This window comes from Solanum verrucosum, unplaced genomic scaffold, assembly GCF_900185275.1.
Source record: "Solanum verrucosum unplaced genomic scaffold, falcon-dt-bn FXZP01000102.1, whole genome shotgun sequence".
NCBI lineage: Eukaryota > Viridiplantae > Streptophyta > Magnoliopsida > Solanales > Solanaceae > Solanum > Solanum verrucosum.
The window spans coordinates 2,991,566-3,017,511 of record NW_026019930.1 but is presented as its reverse complement, the minus strand read 5'-3'; the positions used below and the strand labels follow the sequence as shown (position 1 = coordinate 3,017,511).

Genomic DNA, 25,946 nt, shown 5'->3' with positions numbered 1-25,946 from the left:
TACTATTTCATCATATTAATATGCAAAAAATTACAATTTATAGTACTTCTCGTATAACTTTTGAATATCTAAATTTTTGTTTATAATATTAAAATAATATAATCTAATTTAACTTTGAAAATTAGTGAAATGAACTTTAGAAAACCACGAACATAATAAATTAAAGTGGACATGGAATACTAATTGGTCAACTCATAAACTCTAGAGACTACATGAGCCTCGTTCATCTAAACATTAAAATTAAACAACCACATCCAACATGCATGGACAAAAATAATTACTCCTTATACAGATCTAAAGAAAACCAAATTACTAAGAAACATAAATAATAATACTCCATACCCTTAATTTCTCTCCTCTCTTGTAATAAAGTACTAAAAAATTAATTCTTCAATATATCAAAACTAAGAAACAATTAATATACCCCCTCACGTAACCAACATATAGATTGTGGTGCAATGGTGAGATTGCTCCAACTTTAATCAGAAGTCTCGAGTTCAAGTTCTGAGTACGGAGAAAAAGATAAAAATTCCTCAAGTTGATGACATTCAAACATCATAGGCATCACAAATGACTCTAAATCTCCAAAAATAATATGACTATCCTCCACAAAGCTACTGGAATCTTGGCAGTCAAAATACGTTTGTATGTCATCTGGGAAAGTAGTACTCCTCTGAGATTTCTCCACCTCCGGTGGTGTCTCCGGGCAGTCTACGGCGGATGATGTTTTTTCTTCTTTGGTGCTAGGCATGGGATTCATGTCATTAGGGTTTGGACCTGAACAGTTTCTGTAACGGCTGATGTCAAAATTTGTAACAGCGTTTGGTCCACGGTACTGTATAGCTGCCATATCATATGCCATTGCTGCTTCCTCTTCACTAGCTGCATGCATGCATCTTTATTATTAATTACGTAGAAAAGTATTGAAAACATCCTTGAACTAGCTTGGCGTAAATTATTAGTTTCATCCCGAATTATTGGCAGCATTAAAAGCACCCCTCTACTTAACTAATTAAACTTAGATACACATTTGATCTACCACATGACATAGCAAGTGGTCTCAATTTCTTATAGGAGCAGGATGTTCTTAATGCAGTAAAACCTCATTAAATTAATACAGGTGGGATCATGAAATATTATTATTTTATAGAGATATTATTTAATCTTCCTAATGTACTTTTAAAGAAATATTAATGGAAACATATATTTATATAGAATCTTTTGAAAATATATTATCTTATTATTTAATCGAAATTGGTGATTTTTTTCATTGACCCAAGTCAAAATCGGAGGAATATAATTTTAAAGAGATTATTAATTTAGTGAGGTTTCCATAAAAAGTAGAGAGAGCTTAATTAAATAGCAGATCTAGCAGTTGAAAGTTGGTGATCTGATATACCCAACGACCAACTAATATAATTAATCTAACTTCATACCTGTTCTTCTCTAATTTGACTTTACTTTAATTTGTAATCTATTTCTATATTTTGATTCTTTTGGGATAGTTAACATTGAATATATAGCCCCTGAAATAGTAACTGAACGTACACCATTTGGCACTATTATATACACAGCTATATATAATAGTAATATTATATAATATATAAGCTCTCTCTATTAATTTTTAATTGTCCAGTACTTTGGATTTTACATGTCTTTTAAAAACAATTGACATAATTTTATCACAATATTCATATTAATAGATGTTTTGCACGGATAACGTAATTAAGTACCATATGTTCCAAGGTAGAGATACTTATTTCCAAACACCCTGCCAATGCGAGCCTCCCATCGTCCATTGTGGTGGTGTCTACAAATATATATGCATGAGTAATATAAAATTTGGTTACACAAAGAATTGAAATAATAAAACATAAATAAAAATACATTAAAGAGAGAAAATAAATATATTTTAATTTTTTGTGTTAATCTTTTTCAGTTTACGTGGTGAAATTGTGAGCACATGTTTAGAAGAAGGCTTGAAAAGTATTAGTATATAAAAAAAAGTTCAAAGTCAAGATCAGGACGACATATCAAATGGCGCAAGAATTATGGGAAATGTTAGCTACAAGTTTGACAAAATAGGCTTTCCGATAAACTCACTTACTATTAAACACCATTCATGATTTTCAAATATTTAAATAATTTATAATTAAAAGTGATATAATAAAATTATAATTTTATTTATTATGATGTATCAAGTATAAATATTTTTTGTTACAATTTCCAGCTCAGTCGTTGGCCCTCCAAGATGGCCAAAACATGCAATAACTTCCCTTCACTTTTCAATTTAAAGGGTGGGCCTGTCTATGGCTTTAATAAAAGTGCAGAACATTTAGATCACCGCAACATGACTTTTTGAGACAAAGTTTCAAGTGCCGAATATTTGGTTAGATACGCTGCATAATATAGAAACTTCCTTCAATTTTAATTTATTTGTTTATTTCGCTTTTTACGTAAAATATTTATGATAATAAGATTAAAAGATGTATGTATATATTTTATATTTTTTTTGTTTAAATTTTGTATTAAACTAATCAAAATAAAAAAAAAAATGAAATGAATGGAGTATTTAATACAGGAAACATGACATGGAAATATTCACTCACAGTCAACTCTAGCCAAGAAAATGTATATACGCCTAGTTATAGCCTTATATGTATTACTTCTCCGTTCACTTTTTATAAGTCCACTATATACTTTTTATATGTTTATTCTTTTGTGTAAAGTTTGAAAAATTAAAAGGTAATGCATTAATTATAATATACATTTCTTAAAATGTTAAATTTATAATATTTATTAAGTGATATAGTAAAATTGTTATTTTATTTATTGCTCTTTATGAAATGTGTCAAATCAATACTGAAGGTAAAAAAAAAAACCTACTTCATTTTTTTTTCAAGATGTCAATTAATTAATGCATACCTAGCTACTCCTCTATATCTCGAGACTCCTCTTGAAAATCCGCTACTTTTCCTTCAAAATAAAACTCTCATTACTTACTGAAATTAGTACAAATATAAAGGGAATTAGCTTTAATTTGTTTCTATATATGGAGCTAGGTCGATATACCTTCTCAAAGAACCAATATATTCTTCTCTTGATTGACTTTCCATTTCCTTTATCTCTTTTTCATACGTAGACACCTACATTAATTATTATCCATAACCAAAGAAAATACAAATAAGAATTGGGATTAGTGATCATTGCACATAAATTTGCACTAACAAAGTTAATATATTGAGTTAATAGAAGATGGAAGATTAAATTACAGAGAAATTAAGAATTGTGTTTTGACCCCAATACTTTAATGCTGCCAAGTCATATGCATGTGCAGCTGCTTCTTCCTCATTGTAGGCCCCTTCAAAAAAATAAGATAAGATTTCATTGAATCACCTTATTGTATAGAAATGCTTAATTTCTTTTAAACAATTTGAACTTGATTAATTCCCTTTTTAATAATTAAAATCGTAATACACAGTATTGATTCGATATACACTGCGTATGCAAAGGTTTTTCATAATGAAATATTTCTTAATAATGCCAAAATACAAAATAAAATTTTATTTGAATGATAATGATAGAAAACTTACCCAAATATACTGCATTTTAATTGGATGTCATCACAACCACCATTTAAGCAAGAGCAATAAAAAAAAAACTCCAATCAGATGTGTTGAACAATATCATAACAAAATAATGATCACTAAATAGGAAACTAATTACAAATTAAGAAATAGTTTAAACTTTAAACTAAATACATCATATCAAATTATCAATATAAGAAATTTCCTTTTACCAATTATAGCAGGTAAACTTTCTTATTTTCGATATTATAACAACTCCCATTAGGAAATCAAAGGGACAAAAAAAATGAACCTTGTCTTCCTTTTTTAGTCTGCGACTCGTTCCAGCAATTTTTATCCCATAAATGAGCCTCATATCGACCCGTCCATCGGTGCCTAATAATTGTAACGGAAAAAAAAATACTGCAAACTTATCATCTCATAAAATGAATAGTAATCAAACTATATAATGAAAATGAAGATACATATATACCTGGTGACACCTCTGTAGATTGAACTACGTCGTTGAGACGGCGAATCTCTGGCTTTTCGCTTCCTCTTCCCTTTAGAAATGCCATTATCAGTATTGCTGTTGGTTAAACAAGTGTTTTGTTTACTCAGTTTTGAGGTTTTCGCCATATATGAATATATCTTGATTGCTAATTTAGTAGTGAAGTAAATAGGCAAAAAGAAGTATAGGAAGTGGACTAAATATAGTGGGGTTTATGTTTGTATATTACATATAAGTATGGATGGCCGGCGCTCGATCAAAATTAGTACGTTTATTTGTGTTTGCCTCTCTCATTCTTCTTTGTATTGAAAATAAAATATATTACCTGTTATAATAATACCGACCTGATGATATAAAAACTATTTAACTATGTAACAAACTGAAAGATTTTGGGTAAAATGTCAACTTTCAAACATTTTGAACGTTTCCGACTTTCTTTGCAGACATTTTTTTTCGAAAACCGGCCACTTACTTCCAAAAAAAGATTTAAGGTGGAAAATTAAGAATATCATATGTTGAAAGAGATGGTAAAAGAGATAAGGACTAAAATGTTTGAGCTAAATAGTAAGGATCCACTAATGAGTTAAGGATTGTGGCGTGTGTTGATGCAAGTAAAATTAAAGTAGGAGCACCTACTTGAGTGACTAGTCGTTGATCCACTTCTCTCTTGGCCCTTATTGACACATCGTTGTCCTCAATTATTTATATTTTACTAATTACTTTGCACATGATTTCATATTATGGTTGGGTCCTACTCCTACCCTAAGCCAAGGTACATCGTCTAGGGTGAGTTCGGTATGGATGAACGTGTCTTTCGCTTTTAAAAATATTTATATATAATCTAGATAAATATTATGTAAGGATATGGATGTGAGGTGGAACCGTGGAAGGGAATGAGTCCACATATAAGAAAAAAGAAGAAGGGGTGGTTAAGTTAAATATATATTTCGTTTTCCTCATTAAAAGTTAAGCATGCGCTCCTCAACTACAGTTAAATAGACAATCGGACAAACCCAATTGGGCTAGCAAATTTTCCGAGGATGACTTGGATAATCACATATTTTAGGGACATTGGTGTCCCTGCCGTCTAAAAACTAGAGCGTATATATTCTTTATATTAACGAACATACACGTGTTATAATCTTATCCATAGATCCGACATTTATTATATATAGGATTGACGGATAAGATTGTGCCACGTGTCCCTATTTGGTCTTCCGTTAGAGTGAAGGGCATATATGCTCTAATTTTTTTATGGCAGGGGCACCAATGTCCCAAAAGTATGACAGAGGGTATCTGCATATCATTTACGATAGTTTAGGGGTATATTTGTCATTTTTCCCTTCTTTTTTTAACTTACTAAAAAGGAAAGTAAATCACATAAATTGAGACAGAGACTCAGAGAGAGTATTATATATACAAAAACAAATATTAATTTTAATCATATAAAACAGTTTAAACTTTGCCGATTGCCCCTGTTGACTGGACGGTACAGGGTGGGCCGCGCCTAATATACAGATATTGAACAATTGCTAATACTAAAACCTCAAAAGTATTATTTTCTTGACCTGATTTATTGGTCTAGGAAGATCTGGACTTCATAATGCTAGATTAGGCCCAACCCAGTTATTTTGTTCATGGACCTCCCAGTTTGTTTCCAACCAATACCGGACTGAGCCCAGAGTGTGTCATAAATAGAGTTGTCAAAATGGGTCAGCTCGATTCCACCAATTCAAGCCTCAAGGATCAATGAATTTGATGGATTAGGATTGACCGATCCTTTATTTGAAAGGGCCTGAAAATGATTAACCCAACCCAATCCTAAAAGAGTGGATTGGGGTAGGCTAGCCCTTTATTTCTTTTCAAACTTAAAATTTTGTAAGAGATCGTTTGGTAGGGAGTCTTAAGAAAAATAATCCATGCATTATGTATAGTATTATTTAATACTATATTCGATAAAAATTTGGGCATATATATAACTAATCCATGAATTAGTTATACACCCTACATGGTATTTATTAAGTTTATAACATGTTTACCAAAATTATATGAAAGTACATACTGAATACAATCATAACATACACTATACATATGATTATTGGTGCTTTTAATTACAATCCAAATATATAACATCAAAAAAAATAAAAAGATTTTCAAATCAAATATAACAAACAATGATGTTGTTTCAAGAATTCTAGCAATTAAACAATATAATAATATTTTCTTAAACAAATATATAAGTAAAGAAAATTTTTTAAAAATAAAATTGTAAATTCAAAAATATTTACGCCTTACAACTTTAGTTATTAGTTTTATTTTAATTAAATTAATATTTTTGGTCCATGAATTGATCTTAACCCGACCTCGATCAAGCCTTAGGAGTCGGAGCCCAAAGCTTATTTGAGCTGGGCTTATAAACTCTAATAGGTTTGAAATTTGGGAATATTATGCGGTTAAGCAAACATATACTAGTTAATTAGCTAACATAGCTATTGTTAGCATTAATTACAATTCGGAACTTACTTCTAGCTATAATTACATCCTCTCTCTCCTCTCTCTCTGGAATCTCCCTCGCTACTCTCCTCTTTTCAGTCATCTCTCCCTGCCTAGTCTCTCTTTCACTTCACTTCTGTCAATCTCTCTCTCACTTTATATAAACACAAATGTATAATTTGTGTATATATAAATCGAGAGAGACAAGATATACAAATACATATATCTCCGTCCTATACACTTATAATTATACAAATACAAATCTTTCTTTGTCTAGTTCTCTTTTGCCTTTCTCTCTCTAGCTCTTTATACAAAGACGAATTATACAAATATAATGTATAATTTGTGTTTATATAAAGCGAGAGAGATTGGATATACAAATACAAATATTTTAACTCAATTCAATTGTATACGAATTCAAATTGTATGCAGATATACAAATACAATAATTGGTAAATATACATACATATATACAATTATTTAACCGATATACATATACAATTCACCTCTCTCCACTCTCTCTCTCCTTCCTCTCTCAATCTCGATGGCCACTCTCCTTCCTATAACATGTAACTATGAATCGTAATTAGCAAACTATAACTATAAAGCATAACTAAACTATTTTTGGGTGGCTATATGCGAAATCTCCCTTAATTTTTTTTTTATTCCAACTCTACCACCGGAGCTAAGTCCATTTTAACGGTGGTAGTCACATAGCATGGGTGCAGGGAGGCTACTAGCCTCGGAGTCATCAATTCAAAGGAGAAAAAAGTTAGTGAAGGTAGAGAGAGAAAAATGCACGAAACAAAGAGAGAAATTGAAGCATGTCATTTTGAACCTTTATTATATTCAGACGAGCTAAAAACCTTAGCACTGAAGTCAACACATCGATTTGCCCGGTTGCTCGGCCTGCGTTTTTCTTCGTCTTCGTGTTTCACATTCCGTCAAGTTGACTTCACCAGTTTCCGATACCCAATGCACCCTAATTCAGTTCATCATCTTTCTCGAATTCCGAATCCTCCTTTGATCGCTCTATAATCCTCCAGTACTGCGTAGAGACTAAATTTTCAGATCTGAATCTCGTCAGTTGTCATCGGAACCACTTCAGTAATGGGACAAGAAGATGCAGTTTCATTTGAAGGCCAACTTCACAGAGACAAGAAGCCGAAAGATAGAATATTAGATCTGATTTCGCGGCAATTTTATTGGTTAAGAAAGCTAATTGATGAGCTACACTGGAGCTTTGTTTCGTCTGTGGTTATTTTGTATGGAATCAATCAGGGTATGAGTTTGGGGATGAGCAGAATTAGTACGCAGTATTATATGAAAGATGAGCAGAAGTTACAGCCATCTGAAGCACAAGTTTATTTTGGAATAATTCAATTGCCTTGGGTTGTAAAGCCTCTTTGGGGGCTTTTAACTGATACTCTTCCTATTTTAGGATATAGGAGGCGGCCATACTTCATTCTTGGTGGTAAGTTCATGATTTGAAAATGAAATCTGTTTTAACTTTTAGCATAAATAAGTCAATTTTGTGCTTTATGCTTCTGCAATAGTCTATCTAGTGGATTATGCTAGCTGACAATGCCATTTAGCAGAGATGCAATTTTGTGATATGTTTCGAAGTTGATGTTAATCTTCACGTTGACTATTCAATCATTTTTTTTTTTTGTGATTCCTCTTTCAAGATTTGAGTTGTGAGCACTTGTGTTTGTTTGCTTAGACAAGACTTTTCAATCATTAAGTAACCATATTTTGATTAATTTGTTTTTTGGTTCAATCTGTTTCTTGTTTCTGTATTCAACATTTATGATTTTATCCTTCGTAAAGTAATGGTAGTATAATAACACTGAAATATGTTTCACCATTGATCAGTAGTGAAACTATCTACTTAGGAGCAATTGCAATGACCAGCTGAAATTCCTAGAGTGTTAGGGGTTCCTTATGGCTGTAAAGCTATATTTGGTGAGTGATTTATTATGCTATTATATGCATTACAAATATGACTTGACTAGACCTTTGTCTTCGTGTGTTAACTTTCCTGTATATGTGAAGGAGCTTCAATTTGGTGATATGAGTTGTTCATACTAGCTGCACAATAGTAACAATAGCTTTCAGAAGCTGGTCCTTCTCTGGAATCCATGGTAATGATGATGCTTAATACATCATTAATATGATGTCACTGGGAGATGGAAGAATATTTTTGTGTTTTCCCGATAGTGACACTTCTCATTACCTTCTTATTGTGTTTCTCTCACCAATAAGAAAAATAGCGTGAGAGAGATGCAACTGTGTTCTGTTGTCCAGATCAAGGAGGCCTTTAAAAAAATTGAATGCTAAAGAATTTGAGCTCTCATTGAGGTCAGACCGGCTCTAGTTTTATGGAGCTTGCTCATGGAAGCTGTGAACATCAAAAAATAAGAATATTTGTCCAATTCATATGCTCTTTGGGATGATAAGAAGAATTTAGATTACAATTGAAGGTCTTCCTTCTTAATGAAGAGTACATCCAAAGACTTTGTATGCAATTAGAAGGAGAAAGGCGGAAAAACAACATTCACTAACTGACCTAAAATGCAATTCAATGGGTATAGCTTCTTTACATCATACATTAATATATCTTAAGATATAGACTGTTTGAAAGGCTAGTAGAGAACATTATTAAGAAAGAAAATCGAGTTCACATTTTTCTTATTGAGTTTTCTTTAGAATCATAAATTGTTATTACATTTTAAACCAAAAGGATAACAACTTGGATTGCTAAAAATGTAGCAATACCAACTTGCACTTGTAATGTTTGTCTATAGAAATGACTCAATGAGCCTGATTCACAAAGGCCGGGACGTTAGTGCATCATGGTAACTTTGATAAACTTTTGGTGCTTGGAGAGTAATATAGTTACAAGAAGAAAACGTTAACACCGGAAAGCGGGAGAGAAGTCATTGGCTCATCGCTCAAAGTAGTTCAATTCCTTCTTGTCAAGAGTTATTTCCTCTCTTTCTTTATACCACTTTCTGCTTAATTGGCTTGTGAAAATTGGGGTTCAGCTGTTCAAATTTGCCAACATCTAAACTAAGCTTTTGGTTCTGTATAAGGGTAATGCTTCTAATACATTTGCAACTAACAAATCAATGTATCTCCCAAATACAAAATGCGGGTGATATAAGTTCATGTCGGGGTGTTTATATGCTTTGTCAGACATAAGTAGACTTCATTAGATTACATTCCACAAAACAGTCCTTGAACAGCGAAGATATGCAAAAGTTTCTGAGGCCATTCATTATAAGAAATATATTTGATAGTTCTCCACTTGGTTTAGTTTACCGAAGAAACGAGAGATAAAGTTCCAAATTTTTAGTTTCTGAAAAATCAGCTGAATGACTTTGACCATCACAAAAATAGGTAGTAAGGTGTCAACATTGAATTATCTATTTGCTGTTAAAGAAAATCAGTCACATCATGTGTGGGTGAGTAGTAAATTATATTTTTCAAATTTTCATTTGTTGGATGCTCTCTTTCCAGCAAAACAGCCTTGCAGCAGTCAATTGTGCTGGGAGAATGAGGAACTCTTAATTATGTGAAGTCTCCAAAGCATGAAGTAGAACCATTCAAGTCATTAGTCTAGTTACTTTATTGTAAAACCTATGTAAAGCCAAGTGTGAAGGATGAAATTGATAAGACGAAGAACCATGTTTACGTTTTTTCGTCTTATACATGGAATCAAAAAGAGAACATATCCTTGGTGCTTTTTCTAGTTTTTGTCAGCTGGTCTTAGTTTGATGTACTTTGTTTAACCACTTATGAATTCAATAATCTCCAACTTCCAGATGCCGTGTAATTGAAATGGGAAACAAAAAATCATTCTTATGACCTACCTCCCTTTGTTCTTTAGGTTTCATTGGCGTTGTCGCTATGCTTAGTCTGTCAATCAACCAGAACTTACACCTCGCATTTGCTTTGTTGTGCCTAATGGCTGGCAGTGCGGGAGTGGCAATAGCAGATGTCACTATTGATGCTTGTGTGACGGAGAACAGCATAAGCCATCCTTCTCTTGCTAGTGACATGCAAAGCTTGTGTGGTCTGAGCTCGTCAGTGGGGCAACTGATTGGGTATGCAATCAGTGGGGTTTTGGTACATCTAATTGGATCCAAGGTTTGTTGACTGAGTTCTTTGTTCTGTATGTAGTATTCTTTCATCTTTTCGTTGAGGTTTGAAATTGATCAAAACATTTGTTAAGCCTGAGACTCTTACATTAAATTAGGGCAGTGCTATCTCAATAAATTTTATTACTTCCTGATTCATATCGGAACCTTAAACTACTCTAGATTACTTTTTGATCATACTGAACCATCGTGTTGCATGATTAGCTGACTGTTCAAATACCAGTCACTGTTTTACTGTCACTGGTATATTTCCCTGTTTACTGATAATAATGTTACTCTGGCCAGGGGGTATTTGGAGTTTTAAGCATCCCTGCTGGACTGGTCATTTTGGTAGGAATGATGACACGTGAAGCTCATGTACACAACGTTGCATATAAGCGTGTAAGTTGCCTTCGCTCACCTTAGAAATCTTTCATCTTCTTTTAGTTATCTCAGAGGCAGATCTAGGATTAAAATTTAATTGAATTCAACTTTTAAGATTCTTAGTAGTGTACTCATGGTACTGTTAAAATTATGGTTTCTGATCTAATATTTCTTGATATTTTAGTAGAATTACATATATATTCATACTCCTTATCGACATTTATGAGTTCAGATGAACCCGTAGCCAAAGGGCTACATCTGCCCCTGATTTGTCTCATCTATTTATGTTTCTGAGGCAGGCAAGTCAAAAGTTCATGGATGCTGGCAAGTCTATGTGGATGGCACTGAAATGCGAGAATGTTTGGAGGCCATGTATATACATGTACATTTCTCTAGCATTGAGTTTGCATATTCATGAGGGAATGTTTTACTGGTATACAGATGCCAAGGATGGTCCATCTTTCTCAAAGGTATTTGTATTATATCTCTACAACCTATTGTTGACAACTTTGAAAATGATTCAAGACCTAACTTCTAGCTCATTATTTGAAAATTGGTCATTATCTTCTTTTCGTGTAGGAAAAAATCATCTTAACATGAGTGTGAATTGTATTGTTATGTTTGTGCAGGAAATGGTAGGGTCCATATCTTCTGTTGGTGCGGTGGGCTCTCTTCTTGGCGTTCTCCTCTACCAGAATGCCTTTAAAAACCATCCTTTTCGTGGTGTACTTTTCTGGACTCAGTTACTGTATGGTGCTTCGGGGCTGGTAGATTTAATATTGGTCTCACGTGTAAACTTAAAATTTGGTATCCCTGATTATGTTGTTGTTGTAAGCGATGCAGCATTCTCTCACATGATTGGGCGTCTCAAATGGATGCCTCTCCTTGTACTCAGTTCGAAGCTTTGCCCCTCAGGCATTGAAGGAACTTTTTTTGCTTTGCTAATGTCAATTGATCATATTGGTATGCTCACAGCATCCTGGGGTGGAGGCCTCTTACTTCATGCCTTCAATGTTACAAGAACACAATTTGACAACCTTTGGATAGTGATAGTAATCCGGAGCATTTTAAGAGTACTTCCAGTTTTCATTCTGTTTTTGATACCCAGCAGTGATCCAAATGCTTCTATTCTCCCAACTGAGATGTTGAAGAGTAAAAAGGCGGATGATATGTTGGAAAATCAGAGCATGGAAATGGCTCCTCTTGTGAGCAGTGTCGATCAGCATTTAGTGGATACATGATCACAAATCGCAAAACCAGTGTGAAACAGCACATGTGCTGCTGAATTTTTATGCGCGCAGCATGACAGAAACTATACAAGATGGATGTACCAGCTTTCTGGTAAAAAGAAGTTGAGTTGACTGAGCCAAGTTATTCATCCGGTAAGGCTTAGATTTGTTGTATACTTGTATTCCTTCACAATACTTGAGGAAAAATTGACCTTGTGAAATTGTATGTACCAGTATTTTGTAGTTTCTTGGAATCTTTTTGCTAGTACAGTTGGCTTTGGTCTTACTGTTATAGCTAGAGGAGCAGAAAGAATCTTTTTGTGGCTGGTGGGCTTAAGATTAGCCATTTCTTTGTACTTTAAAAGGGGACAGATATCATTCTCTTCCCATAACCCAAAGGGCCATCAGCCATGTACTCAGAAAACAGAAGAAAGAAAAAAGGAAACGACAACTGGCTCGGTTATCGAGACATTCCAGTGTTGGCATAATGAATGTTTTTATATTCTTGTAAAACTGTAGAGTATGCCAATTTGTGACTTAACCTCATCTGCACAATGTTCTTGAAGTTTACGAGATGATTAAGCATCAAGGAATTTCATCATCTTTTTGTCAGTAGGACTAGTATTGTACAGTATAAAGATGTCTTGGCAACAATGTAAAAACATATCATGACTTGTAAGAATTTTACTTTTAGGAAAATATAAAAATAAATAGTTCCATTGAAACGTTTTAAAACCTGTTTATATTAGAAAAATAATCACTCTTAAAATTTCATTACCAAAAAGTCACATTATTGACTTCCTTTTGAGAGGATGAATATCAGGGGATAACTTTATCTTATCTGCATGATGAAAACTCAGAAACTACATGTCTCTTTTGCAAATCCAACTTGTGATTGTTTTATGTCATATATAACCCTAGTATTCTTCTGCTGATAATTTCCAATAATTCCAATCTCATCATCATATTGGAGGCTTGCTAGAGCCAAACAGACTTGTGATGCATCACTTTTTACAATAAAAAGAATCCCAGTAACATCAACTTCCATCTCACCACCACCCTCAAACTGCATTTTAACAGTGGGAATGTTCACTTCTTCATATGCAGAAAGATCAAAACAAGTATCAAGTATTGAAACTCCTTGTTTAAAAGGGTACCCTGAAAATTGTTTCAAGAACTCTTCTTTAACACCTTTGTATACTGTTGGTGGGAGCCTTGTAATAACTGTACCAGAATCAATGATCATCCCACTTTTTCCAAAACCTGAATCTTGAATAGCCACCCCACCGATAGTAACCCCGGTTAGATTGAGAAAATAGAAGGTAACAAGCTGTGGATTTGCTAACATTCTAGTGTAAGAAATAGGTGTAGAGTTCTTGAAAATTGAAGTGTTACTGTCACCTCCTAGTACTAATGAGCCAGAGGACTTGGCTTCAGCTGAAGGTAAACAATAGGAAAAAACACCACCAAAAGTCTCAAATGTTTGAGATATCAAAGAAATATCACTTCTTCCAAGTCCCATAAGCCCTGATGCTAAACCAAATAGACCTTTGTTGTTCCTTCCACAACCAAAGACGAAATTCTCAACAGAAGTGCTTCCAAGAACCAAATGATCTTGACCAAGTTCGCCTCGAGTGTAGGATCCATCACCATAGCTGACAACATAATTACAATCTTGTAAATCATTCCCACATTGCCCTGAATTTCCGGTTGCAGACTGAAGAGTTTGACAAACCGACGAGTTGCATACAACTTTGTGATAAGTAGGAGAAACAGAGGGGTTGAACAGAGGTTCTGGTTGATTGTAACATAATCTACAAGGTTGACACTGAACCCATGTGAGATCACTTCCTGTGTCCACAATTACTGTCGTGTTTCGACCACCTAACGTTACTGTGACAATGTAGTTTAGACTATGCAGTTTGACACCAGAAGAAATAGGAATTTTGGTTTGTGATAAAGTTGCAATTTTTCCAGAAATGATGTTCTTGATACTGGCTTGTATTGACCGAACTCGAATATCATCATCAACTATCAGTTGTTTCTGGTGATTTCTGTTCATGTTGGTAACTGATCCAGAGCAGTAATCTTTGTGCTGCATTTCCAATATTGTTGCTCCATTTTCACTTTCTGAAAGAAAAAAATGTTTCTAATTAACACCAAAGTTCAAATAGGGAATTTTATGTGTTAGGGAAAAGATCATACACTATAAAATTATGCTATACCAACAAAAAGTTATTACTGTAGTACAGAGTTCTAAGAACCTAAAGATTGGCTTGTATAGCAACATCACATATTGACATGTTAATAGAATCACATAGAAAACATTGTAAATACTCCCTCCGTTCACTTTTACTTCTCCAGTTTGGATTTTGAACACCCCTTAAGAAACAATAATCAATATGAGTGATTTACCATAATGCACATATTAATTGATGCTTAAATTTAGGTCTTGGAAAATGATTTGGAGAATAAGTAATTAATATTAATGATAAAACACAAAAAAATGTATGTTTTTCTCTTGATACGCTAAAAGTGGAAATATATTTTTAATATAATCGATAAGTAAAAGTGAACGGAAGGAGTAGTTTGTATTCCACTACTATCTTTTTGCCTAGTGAAGAATAAATTAAAGGTGACATATATAGCATATAAAAGCATGAAAAGAAGCAAAACTATTAGGAGATCCCCATAAAAGTGTTGATAATATCAAAACAAAAACTAAATGCCTTCTAATAATAAATTAATGATCAATGACTAGCTAGTTAGCTCTACAATCTTGTTTATGCAAAAACTCACTTGATTTTTGAGAATAACAACTTGGGCTATTGCTCTGATGTGTTCTTTGAAGTCTTTTGAGGTGAAGCCTTTGTTCATTGTTTGCATTACTTGAAGTGAGCAGAATGAAAAGAAGAAGAAAAACTGAATATGGCCAAAGAGACATTGTTTATTAAAGTTTACAACTTTTGAAGATGGAATTTGAAGGTATTTAGGAATGAAGGGAAAATAAAAGAAGATGGGAAGAATGAGAAGAGAGAATGGAGGGGAGAGAGTCTAGAGTGTGGATGAGATTCTTATGAGTTGGAATTAAGCATGAGAACAAAAAAATAGAGGCTGGCGATTGCAGAGCCCGCTGAGTCAGAATTTAAAGTTTATGAGTTTTGAATTTGCTACGTACAAACCCATAACTCATTTTCGTTAGTGCTATTGGAATTTAATATTGATGCATGTTTAATGAATTTTCTAATACAAATATGTAGTATCTCGAATAATTGGTAAAATATTTATCTAGTTTCTCCGTAGCGAAAACGGATCTGCAACAACTACGACTCGTGTCACACGGATTGTCAAGAATCCTCACAAAAGAGAATGAACTCCCTTTAACCACAACCTAGATATCCTCAATAGATGGAGATTGTAAACCCTAGCCATCATACTAATGTAAAAAAAATTGTTCTTCCAACACGCATAATGGTGTATTTATACATTATAAGCTAGGGTTTAGGAACTAATGTACTAATTAAAGTAGTTCTTATGAGTTATGGATGGATATGATCCAATAAATTTCCAACATAATATATGATCTAAGCAAAAGCTACTGAGTTCATCTAAATCTGTATCTAACATGGTAACTCCGGCCCCGGCTGACAAGGATCTAGGACCCACAAATGCATGAAAAATTATTGAGAGTTCACGTGCAGATACTAGGGAAGACAAAGTTAATTGTATATATAGTTGGAGTATGTATATTAGCAATGTCATTGGTTTGCTTAGACAAACATAGATAAAAGAGAGTACTCTCACTGTCCCTTCACGGAATCAACTATGACAATACCACACACTAGCTACCAAAGTGAAACAATGCAGTGTGGAGTTTTGAAAGAAAACAAAAAGAGGCAGTGGAATGGAGTTACTTATGCTGGTGTTGTCAATTTTTTGTGTCTTAATTTGTCCCTTTTCCTAAGCCTACATTATTATATGTCCACACCATGTAGGACACACCAAGAGTCTTTCGATAATCTGTGGAAATAGCCACTGAACATTTTTTAACTGAAAATTCAGTGGGGAAATTGTGATTTTTTAGCACTGACATGTCTGGAAAAGGCTTAAATATGCCATCGAACTTTGAGAAAAGACTTATTTATGTCATCTGTGAAAAGTTTGACTCATCTATGTGATTTCCGTTTGAGAAAAGGCTCATCCATGTCATTATTTGTTAACTGAAATGACATTGATGAGTCAAAACTTTTAACGGATGACATAGATGAACCTTTTCTCAAAGTTCAATGCCTATTTGAGCCTTTTTTCTTTGAAAAAATAATTTAATTAATGACGCAGCCGAATCATAATTGACCATGTGTAAAAAATAATTTTACAAAACTAGAACTATTTTTTGTTAACAAATAATGGCATGGATGGGCTTTTTCTCAAACGGAAATGACATATATGAGCTAAACTTTTAACGAATGACTTAGATGAGCATTTTTTTAAAGTTCGATGGATCCGGTAAGAGACTAACAAGTTGACAAGTCTTTGTCGCTGAAAGCAACTTTGCCATATATAAAACGAAAAAGAGGAACATGCAGGATCACATCAAGCTTCTACCTCTAATTCACATCAAAATTCTTTTTCTTGTTTCGAGCTAGCTGGTGTCTAGGGTCCGCATTGGAGCTCCGATTAAATTCATATCAGACACGGAAGGCACCCTTCGGAGATGGCGGTTCAACATGATTTTATTCATACTCAGAACTCGAACTCGAGATCTTAATAATGAAGCAGTTCCACGACTACACCCAACTCATGTTGTTAGTCACATTAAAATTCATATATTGTAATCTTTCTGTTTTATATTACTTGATCCTTGATTTACCATATTCCTTTAAAAGTTTTAATTAAAAGTGTATTTTATTAAAGTATCCTTATTAATTATGTTTTGAAACTGAAAAGGGGTCTTTTAATTTACTAAAATAAACCAGTAAAATGAAATATGTTTATTTTAAATATAGAAGACAAATAAAATTAAATGAAGGGAGTAGCTTGATTCTCTCCAAGTAAAATAGGACAATTATTTTGGGATAGGAGAAACATCTACTTATTTCCCTCCTAAAGGGACTGTTGGGTGAGCATTAAGATATTTATTTTTAATTATCTTGAAATAACCTTGCATGTTTAGAATTACACTTATATATAATTCAACATTGGGAAAATGCATAAGTACCTCCCAACCTATGCCCGAAATCTCAGAGACACACCTAATCTTTACTAAGGTCTTATTACCCCCGAACTTATTTTATATATAATTTTCTACCCCTATTTCGGCCTACGTGACACTATCTTGTGGGCCCAGCGCGTGTTGACAATTTTTTCAAGGATAGTGCCACGTAGGCCGAAAAGGAGTAGAAAATTGTATATAAAATAAGTTCGAGGGATAATAGGACCTTATTAAAGGTTAGGTGTGTCTCGGGGATTTTGGGCATAGGTTGGGGGTACTTATGCATTTTCCCTTCAACATTTTATAATTAAACATATTTTTAATCTATTTTGTAAGAACCACGTACAGTTTAAGCAAAAGTTATTTGACTTGCTAAACAATAATAGTGAATGAGTAGTTAACTTCTCGAAATTTTTTTATCGGGATAAGGGTTTGAAAAATACCCCAATTTTGGTCGAATTTGTTGTTGCGATACTAAACTTTCATGAGGACCTATTACCTTCCTAGACTATTTAATACCGTATTTTAAACATATATATTTTCCCACGTGAACATAAAAAATAATGTAAAACTATAAATAGTAATGTGTCCATGTGGGCACATATATACATTTAAAATACACTATTAAATAGTTCAGGGGGCAAAAAATCTGGTATTAAATAGTCTAGGTAGGTAATAGGTCCTTATGAAAGTTTAGTATCGCAACAGTAAATCCGACCAAAGTTGGATATTTTTCAGACTCTTATCCCTTTTTTTTTCTAAGGAATTTTCGAGTCCAAGCATAATATTTGTAGAAATAGGGCTATTTTGATGGTTGCACCAAATCTTTATTATGATCTTTAATTATTTACTTATTTTGATAAAGTATTCACAAGTCTTATTGGATGGTAAGAACCCCTCACTTTCAACCCGAAGGTTGCCAGTTCGAGTCACCAAGGGAGCAAAAAGGGGTGGGAGCTCCTAATGAGGGTTAAAAAAAAGAATTTTTTTTTTATTGGATTGACAAAATTTGTATGTTCAAATTTCAATTGTTTACAAGTTATTAGTTAGAGATGCATCATTAATTAGCTTTGGTACAATTTTCATCACTCCTATCTTACTTAATTATGCATGTATAAATCTTTCAAAATTAGTAGAATTTGTTTGTGTTCAATTGATCACAAGTTAGATCGATATGTCATAACTTTAGTACAATATTCATTTTATTATCCTGTTCAATTGTTAATAAATTTTGCCGAAGTGATTGAATTTGTGTGTGCAATTGTTTACAAGTTTTGATGGGCACGTTGTGATTTTAGTAATTAGTATTGGAACCTTGATTAAATTCGAATTGCACACTATAGGGCCCATTCGGGGGTAACATTTCCAATAAGATTTTTTTTTTTATAGTGAGAACTCAAATACGAGAACTCTGGTTAATGTGATACTTTATGCAAATTTCCGAACGACATGAATTGGGCCTGTAAGGGCTTATCGCCAAAGGTTGTAAAGGTTGTTTCAGTTCCTTCTACAACAATGAAAAAATAATATAGGAAGTAATAAAAGGAAGACTTTCATTTAAATATAGCTAAATGTGATTGTTGATTGAGTCTATTGGTTATCGAATTGTAAATATGCTAAATAAAATGAAATACCGATTAATTGATTAGTCATTCTTAACAATTTAATTATTGAATTAATCGATAAGAAAATGTCTTTTAGGGGCCCCGACCAACCTGCTCCTTTAGATATAATTTATTCGTTTCCTTTATGTTTTCATTTGTTACTCCCTCTGTCCACTTTTATTTGTCATGTTGCGATTTTCGAAAGTCAATTTGACTGATTTTCAAAGTTAAATTAGATTACATTAATTCAATATTTTAAACAAAAAATTTAGATATTTAAAAACTATATGAAAAGTACTATAAATTGCAATTTTTTGCATATCAATATGATGAAAAAATACATCTTAAAATGTTAGTCAAAGTTCCTATAGTTTGACTCTAAAAATAGAAATCATGACAAACAATAGTGGACGGAGGGAGTAGTATGCACACTTTCTTCAATAATAGTAATTTTTGTGTCAAATTAATTATCTTCGACATTGACATTTAACATGTGTTACTACAACAAACAACTAAATGTAAAACTACAACCTTAGCTTTTTGCATCAACTTAGAATTAGCTTCTTCTTTGACTTTTTTTTCAATTTAGTTGATGTTGAATCTAGAAATTCAGTGTTGCAAAAATGTGACACGTAATAAGGTTGATTTCACAGCTTTTAGCTATAAGCTGAAATTTAAGTAAAGCATATTGTTGAAAATTCACTCGTGCACATTCAAAATTGAATGTCATAAATGTTCATTGATGTCAAGTTAATTAATAACAAACTATTATATTATGTCTAAATTAAAATAGAAAGGGCAGTATATTATCATCTATTTTGAATTTTCAACGTTTTTTCGTCAGAGTTTTCTCCTTCTAAGAGGACATCATTCATCTCCTTATCAATAATTATTTCAAACAAGTAGTATTTTAGTACATTATTTATAAACATAGTCTAACATATTTGGTCCTAAGATCATTACATTAATTTTGTTGGCTCATTAGTTTTACTAGTACGTAACATATATATACAAGCAACTTGTACATCATAAATTCATTTTTATCTCTTTTTTTATTATTATATTAGATGACATTATAGGTGTTGACTCTTTTGAAGCTGTCTCAATCAATTTGCTGACATTTTTACTTCAAGAAAAATGTCAAACATGGAAACGTGAGCGAATAATTTTTTTTTTAATTCTATTTCTCACGTAATGATACTAGTCAAGTGAGACTTCTTTTTTATCTCATAAATTGATGGATCCAAATCTTATACTTTTAAGTTCACAAACTTTGAATTTACTAAATTGTTAGATCTAAATAAACTTGACACAATTTTAATCGTACAAGACATAAAAATAAACCTTTTTTCAAAACAAATGTTACTAAGATGATAATGTGTTACAAGTACTACTTCACCTTTATGAATTTATATTTCGGATTTTGGACGAATCAAATTTATAAATTAAAGAACTTGAATAACTCGAATTGTGACTTGTGTCCTTGTAGGCATGAGTTGCTTCATCTTAATTATTACTCCCTCCGTCTCATTTTATGTGAGATAGTTTGACTCGGCACAGAGTTTAATGAATGATAGAAATTTGTGTGGCTATAAATCATTTCATTCAGAATAAAATTAATATTTTAAAGTTAAATTGTTACTTAATATATAAATTTATTATTATTTTAGAACGGACTAAAAATAAAAGTAAGTCATATTAATCGTTCTTATTCATTTCATTTACTTCAACGAAATCTATTGTCAACCTTAATGATATCATTATTACCAAAACACAACATCAATGACAGTTTAACACATTTTCCTATCAGTGTAAGTTACTTATGTTCAGTTGGAAATACTTATTTATGCTTTAATCTCAAATTCCTATCATTTTACTCTCGTTGGATGTGTTTTGAGTGAATAATATTTGATATGCCTAAATGAGTATAAAGTATTGATTTATTTGAGATAATATTATAGATAGTCACTCAACTTTATTTTATAAAATAATTCAAAAATCACTCAACTAAGAATATTTCTTTTAAAAGTGTCATTTTATTTTATTTTACAACACAAAAACCACTCAAATAGGATAATTCTCTTAACAAAAATCACTCAAATAATCATCTAAGCTATTATCTCAAATTAACTTTTCATATAATATAAAATTTGTAATTTTAAGTAAATAAATAAATTACTTACTATAATAACTAAATATAAATGAATGTAATAGTTAAGCTCTTAGTATCTCTATCTCATATTAGTTAATAATGTTGCTAAAAATATTTATTCCAGAATACTTATTATTTACCAAAATCAAACAAGAACTGATAAAAAAAAATCATTTTCCCTAATATTATTTGTTCGTGAAAGTGAACAATATTAATTACATAGCTTAGAATTTATGACTTTTTAAATATCAATAAGATTAGCTTAACCTTATTTTGAATAATATTAAGATATTTTCTCTATAAAATCAACAATATCAATTTAACTTTGGTTTAAATTTTTTTAAAATTTAAATTAAATTTAAATAACTCATAATTAATTTAATTAGTTTAATTCGATTTTATGCTAAACCGTGATGACAACGAATATAAAATCGAAAGAGTAATTTTTTTTTAAACGATTCTATAAAAATCAACGAATAGACTGTTTCTTTCTTAATCAGAGGTTTCGGGCTCAAATTTTAGATGTGAAGAAAATCCTTAATAATGAGCATTTTTGTCGAATGGGGACTTATGCCATACGAATATGAAATAGTCACTCTCTATTGCGGATAATGGACACTAATGGTCCGTTTGGCCATGCGATATGGAATCATATATGATATTATAATTGAAATCATGAGACGAAGTTGAAGTTTTGTTTGGACACGCGATATGAAATTTTTGTATTGTATATTTTCTCATAAACATAAGAATATCATAAGTTGTGACTATTAAAATAGCCCCAATTGATTATTCAATCTTATCAAATAAACAAAAATTTATAAAATCGCATGATAAATTATTACAAAGTTATTTGTTCTCTACTTATAATTAATTGTTTCATCTAACTTCAATTGATCAAACTTTAATTCAATAAAAAAAAAATGAACATAAATTGTAGTGTACTGATTTTTAATATAATCCTCTCACATAGTACGGACAATCTTCTCACGTTGAACTTGCATTTCTCGATCATATGACCGAGAAGACAAGCCAACATTGTTACTTTGAGTCATTTGTTGTCAATATCATTCGAAACTATATTTTCATGCTCATAGACCATAAATATTTCATCACCCCTTTGGTATTATCGCAAATAATTATGTAAGTGTACAAGTTATGACAATTTTCATTTGTGTGTCAATATCATATGGTTCATGTCTTGTTTCACTTGTGTGTAATTGCACATTTTCAGTGCATTAAATTAGTGCTAAAATCAAACATATTAGAAGTAGTGATTATCAAACATACATCACGAATTTTGTCATTTTTCATATTAAATTGCTTTAAACATTTTCATATGTAGCCGAAAGAAAAGTTTTATTATTATGAAAACCTAAAAATGTATTACTCCCTCTGTTCTTATTTATATTCACCAAATCAATTCTTACTTTATCATTTATATTCACCAAATTGAAAGCATTAATAAATTTTATGTTGGTGAGAATAATAAATTTTAAAAGTAATGATGTGATTATTAATTTTATTTACATATGTAATAAATGTTTAGTAGATATAATGTGGGGTTATTTTAACAAAATATTTTGTATGTAAAAATTCCAAATCATGATATAGAACTTTCATATCATGGTTTTTGGAGAATATGGAATTTCATCCCATGATATAAAATTATGAGATGGAATCAGCGTGAAATTGCATGTCCAAACGTTGATTTCATCTCACGATTTCATATCGTGATATGGTATCGCATGACCAAACGCCTATTAAATCATGCTGATTCCATCTCATGATTTCATATCATGGGATGAAATTCTATATTCTCCAAAAACCATGATATGAAAATTACATATCATGATTTGAGATTTTTAAATACAAAAATTGACCCACAAGTTTACATTTTGCTAAAACAACCCACATTTATATCTACTAACCATTTATTTCACATGTAAATAAAATTTATAATCACATCATTACTTTTTAAAATTTATTATTCTCACCAACATAAAATTTATTATTACTTTAAATTTGGTGAATATAAATGATAAAGTAGAAATTGATTTGGTGAATATAAATAAGAACGGAGGGAGTAATACTTTTTTTATTTTTCATAATTAAAAAAAACGTCTCTTTCAGCTACATATGAAAATGTTTAAAGCAATTTAATATGAAAAAAGACAAAATTGGTGATGTATGTTTGATAATCACTACTTCCAATATGTTTGATTTTTAGCACAAAAATTAATGCACTGAAAATGTGTAATTGCACACAAGTGAACAAGACATGAATCATTATGATATTGACACATAAGCGAAAAATGTCATAGTTTGTGCAGTGTTACATAATTATTTGCGAGAATACCAAATGAGTGATGAAATATTTATGGTCTATGAGCATGAAAATATAGTTGCGGATGATATTGACCAACAAATGACTCAAAGTAACAATGTTGGTTCGTCTTCTCGGTCATATGATCGAGAAATGCAAGTTCAACGTGAGGAGATTGTCCATATTATGTGGGAAAATTATATTAAAGACTAATACACTATAATTTATGTTTAATTTTTACTGAATTAAAATTTGATCAATTAAAGTTAGGTAAAACAATTAGTTAAGTGGAGAACAAATAATTTTATAATAATTTATTATGCGATTTTATAATTTTTTATTTTATTTCGTAAGATGGAATAAATAATTAGGGTTATTTTAATAGTTTTACAACTTATGGAATTCTTTTGTTTATGAGAAAATATACAACACAAAAATTATATATCACATGTCCAAGTAAAATTTTAATTTTATCTCATAATATGAAATTATGATATCATATCATGATTCCATATCGCATTATCAAATGGGCGGTAGCTATTTTGCCAACTCTCCCTAGTCACTCTCTATAGCAGATAATGGACACTTAATAAATAAATAAATAAAAAAGGGTGTAAAATCACATATGATTGGTCTTAAAAAAAAACAGTAAGGCCGCCGAGTTTTTATTAAGGAAGAGATCACGTGCCGACACGCGTGTTTTTTCCTTGATCCATAAGACGACAAAAAGAGAATGATCCAAATATTATCCCATCTGTGAAGCATCAATTCAGCATCTTACGTGTCGATCTCTTATCGTTCCCTGTCCTTAAATCACAGCCGCAAATCGTACAAATACACGAACCTTTTCGGATCTGTGGGCTCCCACGCATTTTATCCAGCACGTGGGTGGGGGAATGCTCTAGTGCCCCGAGGGGTGAGAGGTTGACAATGACTGATTTTAAGTAGAGTAACAAGGAGATGTGATTATAACATAACACAATTTCAATTTACTCAGGACATGATCTTAGTCCTTGAATAAAAAGTTATAAAAAACATAAATTAAGGTATGCGGTTAGTTAGATATCATTGTTTCACTTATTCTTTTATATGATATTAGTCATTTGTATTATATTTGTAGTTTCTTATTCTTCGAGTTTGATTGTTATATTTATTTATGGGTCGATTGTTATTTTATCTTGTTATGACTATTTATAGTCATTGAAATTTTGTGGGACTTGTGTTCACTTCGAGTTGAGACTATGTTTTCAATTCCAAACATAATTCTTGGAGGCTATGCAATCATAAGCACTAGTTCATGCCTATATAAAAATTATTATATTCTCTTAAAAAGACATCTCGAATATTGCGCAAATTAATAAAATATTCATAAAGAAATCAAATTCAAATCATCCTAGTTCGAGAAATACGCCACTAACGGCCCTCGGAAATAAAATCATGTTTCTTCCGATTTTGCTTGTGGTTGATTTATTTTCCATATGTTTAAAAATTCTTGCAAACACTATTATTTAAGATGATTTGATAAAGTGCCAATGATATTTTGTCAGGATTTTCTCTATTATTTTTGTTATCTCTTTTTCTATACCGCTTTGATCTATTTTTTCTTTAAGTTAAGTGTCTATGGAAACTCATCTCTACCTCAAAGATAGTGATAAAATTTGCGTCTAATTTAAAGAATTACCCTAAATATGTTATTATTATTCTACCTTCCTCATTGATTAAGTACCAGAATTATATCTTCTATATCTAAGACTACATTAATATGGATATTACTATAAATATTAACATTAATGAAGTGACAAGTAAAGAGAACTGAGGGAGTACATTGTACTTCTGTCCTAACTTATATTTTAATATTTACATCTTAGTCCTAATGACATTAGTTTACGCTTATGAAAAAACTTAAACAAATATTTCTATTTTTAATTTATTTTTCCAAATGGTCAAACTGTTTACGCAAACAAACGTCACTTTATGTTTCAATTGACGCAATGATTTTTGCACAAGAAACATGTAAAATTAATCCTATTTTTTGAAGAACTTGACTCTAAAATATATAATTATAGTATTTACGAACTTATAGGGTATCTAGAACTATAGAATATAAATATTTTTAAAAAAGTTAAATACATATTTAAAAATTAAGTTATATTTAAATATGTATTTATAATTTATGATTGAAAAAATATTAACCTAAAAAATTGCTCAAAATCACTTTTTCAAAAAAATCAATCTAGAAATTAAATGTTGTTATAAGACTTTTTCTTAAATAAAATAGTACAACATAATTAACATAATCTCACGAATTAAGATTTAAAACAAGATAC

The 25,946-nt window shown here is 31.5% G+C and overlaps 4 protein-coding genes across 4 annotated transcripts in view; 1 reads left to right on the top strand and 3 right to left on the bottom strand.

The window, feature by feature from the left end:
• Positions 1–25,946, bottom strand: part of LOC125828680 (uncharacterized) — a 111,758-nt gene that overhangs the window by 36,915 nt on the left and 48,897 nt on the right. The gene's annotated exons all lie outside the window — the stretch shown is intronic.
• LOC125828950 (AP2-like ethylene-responsive transcription factor At1g16060) lies at positions 345–4,205 on the bottom strand. Its single transcript, XM_049508260.1, has 8 exons — positions 4,060–4,205; positions 3,880–3,962; positions 3,594–3,602; positions 3,273–3,361; positions 3,073–3,146; positions 2,926–2,976; positions 1,734–1,810; positions 345–882 (listed from the first exon to the last, which is right to left on the bottom strand). The coding sequence occupies exons 1-8, from the start codon at positions 4,203–4,205 to the stop codon at positions 479–481; spliced, it is 933 nt and encodes a 310-aa protein (XP_049364217.1). The 3' UTR covers positions 345–478.
• Positions 7,435–12,619, top strand: LOC125828638 (probable folate-biopterin transporter 3). Its single transcript, XM_049507958.1, has 5 exons — positions 7,435–8,044; positions 10,463–10,722; positions 11,019–11,114; positions 11,396–11,566; positions 11,726–12,619. Exons 1-5 carry the CDS (start codon positions 7,681–7,683, stop codon positions 12,335–12,337), a joined length of 1,503 nt encoding a protein of 500 aa, XP_049363915.1. The 5' UTR covers positions 7,435–7,680; the 3' UTR covers positions 12,338–12,619.
• Positions 13,043–15,365, bottom strand: LOC125828644 (aspartyl protease family protein At5g10770-like). Its single transcript, XM_049507972.1, has 3 exons — positions 15,125–15,365; positions 13,157–14,455; positions 13,043–13,122 (listed from the first exon to the last, which is right to left on the bottom strand). Exons 1-2 carry the CDS (start codon positions 15,267–15,269, stop codon positions 13,182–13,184), a joined length of 1,419 nt encoding a protein of 472 aa, XP_049363929.1. The 5' UTR covers positions 15,270–15,365; the 3' UTR covers positions 13,043–13,122; positions 13,157–13,181.

Coding starts and splice junctions, on each gene's coding strand:
- LOC125828950 (XM_049508260.1), bottom strand. CDS start 4,205: ATGGCGAAAACCTCAAAACTGAGTAAACAAAACACTTGTTTAACCAAC. Junction 3,963..4,059: donor ATCTACAGAGGTGTCACCAG/GTATATATGTAT, acceptor TACAATTATTAG/GCACCGATGGACGGGTCGAT. Junction 3,147..3,272: donor ACACAATTCTTAATTTCTCT/GTAATTTAATCT, acceptor TAATTAATGTAG/GTGTCTACGTATGAAAAAGA.
- LOC125828638 (XM_049507958.1), top strand. CDS start 7,681: ATGGGACAAGAAGATGCAGTTTCATTTGAAGGCCAACTTCACAGAGAC. Junction 8,045..10,462: donor GCCATACTTCATTCTTGGTG/GTAAGTTCATGA, acceptor TTTGTTCTTTAG/GTTTCATTGGCGTTGTCGCT. Junction 10,723..11,018: donor TACATCTAATTGGATCCAAG/GTTTGTTGACTG, acceptor TACTCTGGCCAG/GGGGTATTTGGAGTTTTAAG.
- LOC125828644 (XM_049507972.1), bottom strand. CDS start 15,269: ATGTCTCTTTGGCCATATTCAGTTTTTCTTCTTCTTTTCATTCTGCTC. Junction 14,456..15,124: donor TTGTTATTCTCAAAAATCAA/GTGAGTTTTTGC, acceptor TTTTTCTTTCAG/AAAGTGAAAATGGAGCAACA.